The 12,095-nt window shown below is 34.5% G+C and overlaps 1 protein-coding gene across 7 annotated transcripts in view; it reads left to right on the top strand.

The window, feature by feature from the left end:
• HIPK3 (homeodomain interacting protein kinase 3) overlaps positions 1 to 12,095 on the top strand; it is a 96,125-nt gene that overhangs the window by 76,120 nt on the left and 7,910 nt on the right. For 2 of the 7 annotated variants that reach the window (XM_023738158.1, XM_023738163.1), the window contains exons 4-14: positions 576 to 695; positions 1,329 to 1,415; positions 2,138 to 2,322; positions 3,437 to 3,596; positions 4,033 to 4,156; positions 8,925 to 9,046; positions 9,301 to 9,428; positions 9,528 to 9,689; positions 9,845 to 9,907; positions 10,212 to 10,508; positions 10,826 to 10,966. In XM_023738158.1, coding sequence (XP_023593926.1) covers positions 576 to 695; positions 1,329 to 1,415; positions 2,138 to 2,322; positions 3,437 to 3,596; positions 4,033 to 4,156; positions 8,925 to 9,046; positions 9,301 to 9,428; positions 9,528 to 9,689; positions 9,845 to 9,907; positions 10,212 to 10,508; positions 10,826 to 10,966 — 1,589 coding nt within the window. The remainder of the gene's footprint in view (positions 1 to 575; positions 696 to 1,328; positions 1,416 to 2,137; positions 2,323 to 3,436; positions 3,597 to 4,032; positions 4,157 to 8,924; positions 9,047 to 9,300; positions 9,429 to 9,527; positions 9,690 to 9,844; positions 9,908 to 10,211; positions 10,509 to 10,825; positions 10,967 to 12,095) is intronic. The other 5 variants (XM_023738168.1, XM_012557165.2, XM_023738189.1 and 2 more) reach the window with 3 other exon arrangements.

A 12,095-nucleotide genomic window follows, 5' to 3' on the forward strand; every position in this document is an offset into this window, starting at 1 on the left:
ATCATTCTTACATATTACTTTAAAAAAATGTACATTTTCAATTTCCGGCTTAAATTCCTCCAGCAGTTTCCCATTTACTCCTGGAGTCAAACCAAAACTTCTTAACTTGCTGATACAGCCCTTTTCCTGCTTTCAGGTTCAATTTCCTCTCTTGCCATCGTTCCCATAGTGAACTTCTGTACTTCTAGTCCCTGGATTTGTGGATATTCTCTCTTAATTTTCCATATTTACACATATTTTGATCTGAGCCTAGATTGGGTTCTTCCTACCTCCACAGGACGCTTATTTGTCCTTTACGACCCAACTTGAGCATTATCTCTTCTGGAATCTTTACTGACTATAATTGTTTTAGGTACCACTTCTGTCTTTCCATAGTGCAAACCTTTATTATGGCACTTAACACTGTATTATAATTGTTTACTTGTATAGTCTCCACTCAGTTGTGGATTTTTTGAAGACACAGACTGTCTTTTCATTCCTGCTCGAAAGCTTAGTGTCTGATATGTGGTAAGTGTTCAATTAATGTCTATTGCATGAAAAAAATAAATTCTTCTGTGTTATAAATTATTTTTCAGATTCGATACATTTCTCAGACTCAAGGTTTACCAGGAGAGCAGTTGTTAAATGTGGGTACAAAATCCACAAGATTTTTTTGCAGAGAAACAGATATTTCTCATTCTGGTTGGAGATTAAAGGTAATTCATAAAATATATATATATAATATTTAGAAAAAAATGCTTTTCCAAGATGCCTCATATGTATGGATAATAACCTCTAAGCTTATTTTTATTTTATTACATTTCTTTCTTCTTTTGGATTTTCATTTTTGACCCTTCTTTCTTTGACATGAAAGCTTTCCCAGAATAACTTAGCTCATTCTCTTACCTAACAATATAATTTTAACTCATTTTTTAAGTTTCTTAAACTTCTTAGAGTATAATTCCATTTGTTGTGTGTATTTCATTTTCTCTGTCCAGTTCTGCATTATTAAGCTACATAGGGCAAGGGCTGAATCTGACCGCTTACTACATATCCCAAGTACTTAATTTATTGCTAGGACCTTTGGGAGATCAGTAAATTCTCAGTGACTAACTTGATAATTAGTTATTTTGTTTAAGGAGTTTTATTATATATATATATATGTACTTGGCCTGAACCAAGCTCTTCGGATTTTTTAAAAATACATGTTTGATAGTTACTCCTTCGGAACTTCTGTTTGCCTTAGAATAGTCAGTGTAATAGACTAAATGTGCCCGGGTTAAAGAAATAAAAATTTACAGATGGTGGTTAACAATGTATTATTTTCCCTTTTTGATATATTCAATAAGACTCTAGAAGAGCATGAGTCAGAGACAGGAATGAAGTCTAAAGAAGCCAGAAAGTACATATTCAACAGTCTGGATGATATAGTGCATGTGAGTACCACAGTCAAATTTGGCAATCTTATATGCTTAAGATGGTAGACTTGAATGCCAAGGATGCCAAAACATGTTAATCATTTTCTAAATGACTATGAGTGTTTGCTGTTTTTGAGTTTTTCAAATGAAATTTATTTCTAAGATTTTAACCTTTTGGGAATGAAATTGCATTTGTCTTTGTTAGATTTTTAATTTGTACTATCGTATTCTTTAGTAAAAATTACTCTTTAAAAGGAAAAATTCAAGCAAACAATTTTCTTTTCCTTATATCTCATTAGAAAAGGATATTTGTTTAACCCACTGCCGTCGAGTTGATTCTGACTCATAGTGACCCTATAGGACAGAGTAGAACTGCCCCATAGGATTTCTAAGGCTGTAAATCTTTATGGAAGCAGACTGCCACATCCTTTTCCCGTGGCGTGGCTGGTGGATTTGAACTGCCGACCTTTTGGTTAGCAGCTGAATGCTTTAACCAGTGTGCCACCAGGGCTCAGAGCGGATATTTGTTTAGTTAAAATAATCTTTTTCCCCTGCCTTGAGTATCCCATTTGATATCTGAAAACCTAAGCTTAATTGTTCTTTCTTGTTTCAAGGTAGTTGTAGTTCCTTGTTCTTTCCTTTGTTGTGATACATTTTTTTTTTAAATTGTGAAACTTAAAAGTTGTATTACCCTCTATGGTTTATTTTTTATTTGATAACTTGAAATTTTGATTTCTTAGGTGAACACAGTGATGGATCTGGAAGGAAGTGATCTTTTGGCTGAGAAAGCTGACAGAAGAGAATTTGTTAGTCTGTTGAAGAAAATGTTGCTGATTGATGCAGATTTAAGAATTACTCCAGCTGAGACTCTGAACCATCCTTTTGTTAATATGAAGCATCTTCTAGATTTTCCTCATAGCAACCAGTATGTTATTTTAAAATCGTTTGAAAGTGATGCTGGAAAAATAATATTAGGTTTATAGAAAATCAGTGTGTTAGAAAAATGATTTTATTTCTTCATTGAATATAAGTAAACTGCGTCAAAAGAGGTTAAGCTACCTTGATCGAGTTCATGTAGAATAGTAAGTGGCTGAGCAGAACTAGAGCACAAGTCTGAATTGCAGTCGTGTTCTTTCTCCAAAATACCAAAGTGAAAATAAGACTGAATAGTTTTGTTTTTACATTACATTCTCTCTTTAACAGCCAGAAAAGGGAATGTTAACAGTTTTCTCTCCCAAGTCATGTTTGAATTATCATAGGCCTTAGAGTCTATTCTCTTCTGAGTCCTGCAAACTAGTTTCCATTTCCTTTCATATCACTTGCTTTCCTTTTTCCTCCTCTTTCTTGTCTGCAGTGTGGAGGGGCTGGAGATTTTTTATGAGATGGTAGAGAAGAATATATGTTCAAATTCAGAAGACCTTATCAGTATTACCTTGGGCAAATCTTTTGAATTCTTTGATCCCCAGACCTCTTGTTTATGGGATAAAGGGAGTAAAATAAGTGACTTAAAACTGCTTTTAAAAAATATTTTTAGAAGACTGAATAAAGAAGACATAGGGATGAACCAGTATTTAATATTGTGAATTGTCCTTAAAATTCATGTTTCTATAAAGCCCAACTACATTTTCCCCCCAAACATTTAAAAATACCATAATGGTTTCCACATACAAGGGCTTTGAAAGTAACATCATAACCACATACTTGGTACCATTTATTTAGGGGTGTGGGTTTCTAGAAATTCAGCAAAAATTATTTAGGGTAGAGGTCATAAAATTATTTTTTGTTAACCAAGAAATGCTTATTATTGTTTGCTGTCTTAAAAAAAAATATTGCAGATATAAGATTTCTTGCATTGAAATTAGATCTTTTGTTTTAAGATTTCTTGGTAGAAACAGTATTGGAAATAAGCAGACCAAGTGCAAATGATAGAATTCTTTTCTCTTTTGGAAGTGATTTTTAAATTTTGTTCATGTACATTAATTTTAAACTACTCTAAGCATTTAAAATAATACAATTACCTGTCGTATCTTCTTTTGCAGTGTAAAATCCTGTTTTCATATTATGGATATTTGTAAGTCCCATCCAAATTCATTTGACACAAATAATCACAATAAAACATCACTTTTAAGACCAATTGCTTCATGCAGTGCTGCTAATCTGACAGGAAATTTCACTAAAATTGGCACATTAAGAAGTCAGGTAAGAACTTAACAGTGTTTAATTATTTATATTCCTCTTTTTTTATGATTACTCGTTTTACTTTTGAAGTATACAGATGTTTCATGTTGGCAGTTAGAATTTGTAGTGCTGGTAAGGTCTTACTATGACTATTCTATTAAATCTCTAATACTTCAGGGTAACGATTGGAACATAATCTACTTAAAGTCATCTTTTTATTTCCTCTTTCATTCTCTTCAGTATCTTCTACCTGCCCTTCAATGCCACAACTCTACCAAAAACAGTGATTTTTCTGGTTCTGTAGGATCAGTTTCAACTTGCTTTGGTGCTCATTTCTGGGCCCGTTTTTATTGTGGAAGTACAATTTTAAGAAGTGTGTTTGAATTCTATTTATGATGTATGCGTGTAGCAATTAGAAGACTGCTCTATATAATGTGATGTACATTGATTATTTCAGGCATTAACCACATCTGCTCATTCAGTTGTGCACCATGGAATACCTCTGCAGGTGGGAACTGCTCAGTTTGGTTGTGGTGATGCTTTTCAGCAGACACTGATTATCTGTCCCCCAGCTATTCAAGGTATTCATTTAAATTATATTTTGAATTTAGGCGTGTTATTTTTAAACAAATTTAGATGTCTGTTCATTAAATACATTGTATAGTTTTTACTGCATTTAGTGCTACATTTGAATTTAATTTAAGCTGTTCAAAAGGCCTCTAGACCAGTGACATTCATTTCTTGACTGGAGCTCCATTGTAATCATCATTAACAAAATGGGTCTTATGGCAGTTGCATTGTCTGTAGAGTCCAGCATGATAAATACCGTAATAGGGATTAATGAGTTTGGAAGGCTGTGATACCTATATTGGGTATCACTGCTCTGGATGCTCTTAACCACTGTGCCACCAGGGCTCCTCTTTACCCATAGTTTAGGTAAAAACATTATGGCTTGATTTTTGATTACATTAGATTGTGCCCTTATTTAGATAATAATTGCAAATTAAATTTTTCAGTCGGGTAGATGGCAGAACGCTTTTGAAGAGGCCATAAATTCTCAAACTGAGAAATCTCTTATAAGACAGTAACAACAAAACTTGTGACTGGATTCACAGGATTTTCTCCTTGCTAGGCTTTAACATCTAGTTATATCTTAAGAGGTAGATTACAAATGGAGTCCTAAATGACTATTTGAACTTGGTGGTAATACTCTATAGTATGAATGAAAGCAGTTGGTGCCATCAGGATACCTGGGATCTATTTCTGTTTCTGCGATTAACTTTGTCATCGTAGACAAGTATCTTAACCTTAGTAAAATGAAACAGACTGAGTAGATAATATCTTGGCCATTTCTAACTCTAATATTTCTGGATTCTGAATTTAAATTTTTATTTGATTTAAAGATTGGAGCAACCGTTTAAAAATTTCGATCTCTCTCTCAGTGCCTAATAAAGCACCAAGAATATGTTTATTGACTTGATTGACTGCTGACGAGATGTGAAGCAGGTCGAATCTTTAGCCACTGTTTTTCAGCCAGGGTATCTTTACTTTCATCTTTTTTATATATTGCATTTTCATATAAGGTTTCATTGGGACAACTGAAAATGTAAAAAATGTCAGCTTAGATGGTTGATTCTCACTGATATTGGGGCTGTAATGGTGATCTGTGACAGTGACCTATGGCTGGTCTCTGGTAGTAAAAATGTCCGTGTCATTATATTGTCAGCACTCTTAAAGATGTTGTTGTATTTGTTCTTTGGTTTTCCCCAACTGTTAATTATAAAAATTTCAAACATACAGAACAGTTGAGCAAATAACCTTCAGTAACCCTAGCTTCAACAAGTGTTAACATTTTGCCATATTTGCTTTATCTGTTGATCTAGCTACACGTACATACACCATTTGAAAGGAAGTGGTAGACTTTTGACATTTCACCTCTAAATACTTGAGCGTGCAATACTGACGCTGATTTTTGTTTTTTAATCAGTTATACTCAAGTGGTGTCTTAATAAATGCATTTCTCTCCATGTACCAAAATCAATTGGTGGGTCACTCACCAAGATTTGGAATAGTAACTTTTTTTTCCCAGAGCCTACCTCCTGTGTATAGCAAAAACTGAAGAGATTTAGGAGACACATTTCTAAACGTGTTGAGCATAATTCTGAAAACATTTCAGTGAAGCTAGATAAATTATATGGTAACAGCTATATGCATGGTTTGCAATAAGGACAACAGGAAGAAAAGAACCAGATGCTCTCAAACTCATTAACCTATTAAATATCAAAAACAGTACTTTTGAATTAGAATTAATAGTGAGACAAAGCAAAGTATAATAAATTTTATGTTTATTCTCCTTCAATTTAAATTTTCATTTTATTTTAGAGGTATAGTGTTTAGGTTCATCATGCATTTCATATACTTTAGATATTACAGATATAATATGTAAGTATAGGTATATAAATGCTATTATATGTAACACTATGCTGCCTTCTTTTAAGTACAGGAGACTCAGCCAAGCATTTATTTAACAAATCAGAGTGTATGTTTTATGTATTAAACAAACATTTAAAATTATTTAGCAATCTGAGAAGTAAATTATTCATCACCCTGGGTGAAAACTAATATTTTGGAGTCAAATTCATTCTAGCAAAATTCATTGTTTTACTAGAACAATCTTGATAAGCTTTTTGTGTCCTGCCCTCTAAGTACTAAAGCAAATCTAATCAAAGGCAAAAGTTTTTGCTAACCCTGATAACTCTATAGAAAATTGGGATCTTAACCCACTGATGGATTTGATAAAAAGACAGTAGGAGAATTCTTCTTAAGGCATTGCTTATGTAGAGAATTTAAAGGCAACCTTATTTTTCTTGGGATTTGAGAATTCACAGTGTCCTTTCATCTTTATCAAAGTGAGTTCTGCTTTTTTCTCTGAAGAGAATATCCATTGCTACACTGTGTCTGTATTGTCTGGGTGTGCTTATATTCCATTTCTCGGAGAATTTGCTGACCAAGACATGCTTTTTGGAAGGGATAAAAAAGATCAGTTAAAAAAAAAAAAAAATCAGTTCTTACGTAGCTCTTTAGATGGAGCTCGGGGGCAGAAGAACACCCTTGCCGTAGGAAAAAGGTTCTGTGAAGAAAATAAGCGCAACAAAATTAACGTTCTCCTTAGGACAAACACTTAAAATATATTTGTGCAATAAAAATTTTAAGGTTAAGCCCACTTTTCAGACAAAGATTATACAGGCCTTTAAAACAAAAAACACACAAGAGGAATGTACTTCTTAGTTCAGTCAAATATATGAGACCAAATGGGCAGCTCTTATCTAAAAGCAGGACGAGAAGGCAGGAAGGGACAGGAACTGGATGGATGGACACAGGGAACCCAAGGTGGAAAGGGGGAGCACGCTGTCACGTTGTGAGGATTGCAACCAATGTCACAAAACATTATGTGTATAAATTTTTGAATGAGAAATTAACTTGAGCTGTAAACTTTCACCTAAAGCACAATAAAAAGAAAAAGGTTATTTTTCAATAGACAAAGAAAAAAAAAATTAAGTATTTTTCCCTTATGGCTAACCAGAAACACCCAAGATAACCTTTATCCCCAAATTGATTATATTATATTTAAATAATCTCCCAGCCTAGATTGAAAGGAACTGCTGCAATAGACTGGAATTATGAAGTAGTGAATTTATCTGTTTATTTGAAGTAGTGACTTTAAATATCTGGTCATTGCCCTTTTTGATCTTGGGGAATGTTCTATAATCTTGCTGGTCAAGGCTGTATGTTGGGGGTGATGCTACTTTGCTGTCTCAAAATTTAATATCACCATCTATTGATCTCTATGCATCTGGAGCAACTGTTGATCTCTGTGTGTCTGGAGCAAAAGAGAAAGAAGGAAACCAGTAGTTTCAAAGATGAAACTAGTCTACAGGACTAAGCCTGCGTGAACCATGGTCTCATCTACCCTGAGACCAGAAGAAGTAGATAGTGCCTGGCTACCACTCCCAACCATTCTGATCAGGGACACAATAGATGGACCCTAACAGAATTGAGAGAAATGTAGAACAAAACTCAAGTTCTTAGAAAGCCCAGACTTACTGGACTGGTTGAGACTAGAGGTACTCCCAAAACTGTCACCCTGAGATATCCTTTAAACTTTGAACTGAAACTACTCCTGTCATGTTTCAGCTGAATAACAGATTGGCTTATAAAATAAACAGTATCACCTGTGAGTACTGTGCTCCTTTAAAAAATCATCTATACGAGACCAAATAGTCTACATTTACTCTAAAGCAAAGATGAGAAGGTAATGGAAGAAGGGGTGGGGGTAGAGGACAGGGAAACTAGATTAATGGAAATGGAACAACTAGAACAGAAGTAATGAGAATGTTGACACATTGTGAAAAACGTAACCGATGTCACTGAACAATTTGTATAGAAATTGTTAAATGGGAACCTAATTTGCTGTGTAAGCTTTCACCAAAAAACACAATAAAATATAAAAAATTTAATATCATAAGGCTTGTTGTTTCCTAAATGCTTTGTAATGCATGAGACAGAAATGTTAGCATTAACAGGATTGACATGGCTGATAATCCTGCTTTCTAATTTTTCTAGTGTGTAAGCAAAATGGTTACATGTTGTCTTCAAGTTCCAACATTTCTCTACTAGGAACAGTAGCAGGTTAAGCCACATTAGATAAAACTTAGTTATATCATCAAATTAGGTAGAAAAGGTAAATGTTTGCTTTTGTTTTGGAGATTAAAATGAGTGCGCTATTCCCTGAATTTTCTTTCGTCACGTAAACCATCATGCCCATTGAAGTGCGAAGTTGTGATGCATTCCTTTTTGGTGACAGGAGTGTTTATCATAAAGATCCTATCACAGTTGTAAAGAAGACAGTACTAAGCATACCTAAAAGTTTGTATAAAAAAATGAACATTTACACTGCTAGGTGATCAGGATGTTCAGCCAGCTTTACCTTCCCATGTCCTTTATCATTTTGGCAGAACTGTTTGAAAAGGAAAATAAGGCTACAATAGCAAACTTTAAAAGGAAATGAGAAGTTTTAAGAAAAATAGGTGATTCAGCTTTGATGTATGCATTTCGGAATAGTAGATTAGCTTTGCAACAGTTTTTTGGAATGAGGTGCCACAAGGTAGGCAGAAAGCACCTCGCTTTCCTAATAGATTTCTTTGTTAGTTTTATGAAAATTGTATGCAAGGAATGGTTTTATAAAGCTAATCAGAATTTTAGCAATTCTTTACATTTAAAATAATTTTAAGTTACATCAGAGAAATAACTTTTTCTTTCATTTGAGAACTGTTCTTTTCTATTTTACAGGTATTCCTGCAACGCACGGTAAACCCACTAGTTATTCAATAAGGGTAGATAATACAGTGCCACTTGTAACTCAGGCCCCAGCTGTGCAGCCACTACAGATCCGACCAGGAGTTCTTTCTCAGGTTGGTAATAATTCATTACTTTTGCCTATGTGCTATCCTCCTCACACGTTAGTAGAGGTACTGCTCCGTTTGGAATATATCAGCCTGTGCTGTTGGAAAACATGAAAATGACCTGGATGGGAATTTGATCCATCGTAGGTTATTGACTTTACTTTTTATAATTATTAGTTGATTATTACTTTAATATACTTTTAGTTTAAGATGCAGTAAAGATGAATTACTTATCACTTACTAGGTTTTTTTTTTGGATGCAGCAGACATGGTCTGGTAGAACACAGCAGATGCTGGTACCTGCCTGGCAACAGATAACACCCTTGGCTCCTGCTACTACTGCACTAACTTCTGAGGGTGTGGCTGGTTCACAAAGGCTTGGAGACTGGGGGTGAGTTAAAAATTAAAAAAACAAAAAACTTCTTGTGAATAGTTTGCAAAGTAGATCCTGGTAAAGAAAGGATTCAAATTTTCTGAACTTTCTCCCTAGGAAAATGATTTCACACAGCAATCATTATAGCTCAGTGATGCCGCAACCTCTGCTAACCAATCAGATAACTCTCTCTGCCCCTCAGCCAATTAGTGTGGGCATTGCACATGTTGTCTGGCCTCAGCCTGTCACTACCAAGAAAAATAAGCTGTGCCAGAACAGGTTGGTATTCTACTTTAACTTTGCTCCTCATTTTGAGAATTGATCTTTAAAATAAATTTTGCATGAACACTAAAGGGTCACTCTGTTGTATTCAAAATAACCTCTTTGATAGCCTTGCTACAAACACTAAGCCAGCTCCCTTCTCAATTTCTCAGAGGTATTTTGGTAAAACTAATGGAATGGGAGCCAGGAAGAGAGGAAATAAATGCTTTCAGTTGGTAAGATTGTCTTTATTGCCCTTTTGATTATTATCTACCTATACTGTAGCAATTTTAGACATCAGATACCACATTTACCTCCTCAAAAAAATGACCATTTGAATGTATGTAAATGCAATCTACATTCATGTTTCTAGAGATAATTATATTTTGTATCTGATAAAAACTCATGATTTTATGTTACTGTGCTATATACATGATTTTGAACAAGTGAAGGTTCATGTTGTCCGATTTAACAAATCTTAGAAAAATGTCCTGTACGTGTTTTGATTATAGACATTACACATTATTCCTTTGGTTGCAGGAGTAATTCATTGCAGAATACCAATATCCCCCATTCAGCATTTATTTCTCCAAAGATAATAAATGGGAAAGATGTCGAGGAAATAAGTTGTATAGAAACACAGGACAATCATAACTCAGGAGGAGAGGCAAGAAATTGTTGTGAAACATCTGTCAGACAGGACTCTGATTCTTCGGGTTCAGACAAACAGCGGCAAACCATCATCATTGCTGATTCCCCAAGTCCTGCCGTGAGTGTGATCACTATCAGCAGTGACACCGATGAGGAAGATACGTCGCAGAGACATTCACTCAGAGAGTAAGTGTGCCAAACGCAGCTTCTTATGTTTATGCTGGCATCCTCTGGTGTGGGGAGAAAAATCTCTGATTCATTTCTTGTGTGTCAATATCCTTTGAAGTAAAATCTTCAAATTAGATTATCAGATTTTAGACAGAAGGAACTTTTTAAATAGTATGCAGCATGGTTGTTATCGCATTTTTCAAAAATTTAAGCTTTAAGTCTTTGTCATGGGGGGTCATTCTGAAATGTTTCTTATCCTTAATTGAATAATGTAAATTTTAGCTACTTGGACAGTCTTCTCATTTTTGACCCTTTCTCCTTCTTTCTTCTATTAGATGTAAAGGGAATCTAGATTGTGAAGCTTGCCAGAGCACTTTGAATATTGATCGGATGTGTTCATTAAGTAGTCCTGATAGTACTCTGAGCACCAGCTCCTCAGGACAGTTCAGCCCATCGCCTTGCAAGAGACCGAACAGGTAAAGGAATTTCAACAGCAGTGTGTGATAAATACTAAGCCTACTAAAAAGCCTCTGATTTCTTTTTGTTGTTTAAATTAATAATTGCCTTCCATTTTACCACAGTGATTCCTCTTTTGAACATAATTTTTTTTAACTAGATTACTTTTTAAAAACTTAGGAATTAAATAGTAGTCATTTTCTGTGTTGCTTTAGAATAGCTCTAAATGTGAAATTGGGGGTCTGTTAAATGATTTTGTAAAAATCACCTGTTTTGGAAAGGGTAAAAAAGCCACATTATCAACTTCAGCTTTGCAGCGGACTACCATTGTACTTAATTTTGGAATTAAAGTATATACTTTGGCAAAATAAAAAAGGAAAGTTTTGCATAATGATGTACTGACAGGCCCACTGACTGTAGAATGTCTGCTATGATTTTTTTTCTCCCACTGGTGATTGATTTGCATGGTTTCATCTTTATTTCCTTGCTATCCTTTTGGTTAAGGACATGGCACGGCCACTAAAACATTGAGCTTCTCCTAACCAGCACGACGTACTACAAATTAACTGAGTGAAGTCACAAAAAATTTCAGTGAAGTACTTTTGATTTTAGCCTGTATATTTGATTTTTTTTTTTAAATGACAGCATAATTTGAAGTTTTTAGGTCTTAATTTTATACATTTGGCTTCTCTTTTTCCTTTGTTAGAAATAGGCTAGCGAATAGTTACAGCCAAAGCTATGTGGAGGATATAAGGAAGTTTAACACACCCTCTTCTTATAAGTTGCTTATAATATTGTTTAGAAGTTGACACATACATATAAAAAGAGATTGCTTATTGCTTCAAGTTGTTAAGTATGAGATGAGTAATTAAAACAGTAATTGCTATAGAAATCCCAGGGAGAGAGAGATTGTCAGGGCCCGAGAGGGTCAAGAAGAGAAGATATGAGAAAAGAGGCAGACCTTTCAGATAACTGGTAACTAAAGGAATCCAGATTACCACTAAAGGTACATTAGAATTTAATCTGAAATATCCAAGTCACATGGTTATATGTTTGTACATTTCATTTAAATTATCTAAAACAGTGCTTCTGAAATAGTGTCTTGATGAAATTATCCAGAATTTATAAAGGGGATTTTTTTTATATATA

This window comes from Trichechus manatus, unplaced genomic scaffold (genome assembly GCF_000243295.1).
Source record: "Trichechus manatus latirostris isolate Lorelei unplaced genomic scaffold, TriManLat1.0 scaffold00006, whole genome shotgun sequence".
Classification (NCBI taxonomy): domain Eukaryota; kingdom Metazoa; phylum Chordata; class Mammalia; order Sirenia; family Trichechidae; genus Trichechus; species Trichechus manatus.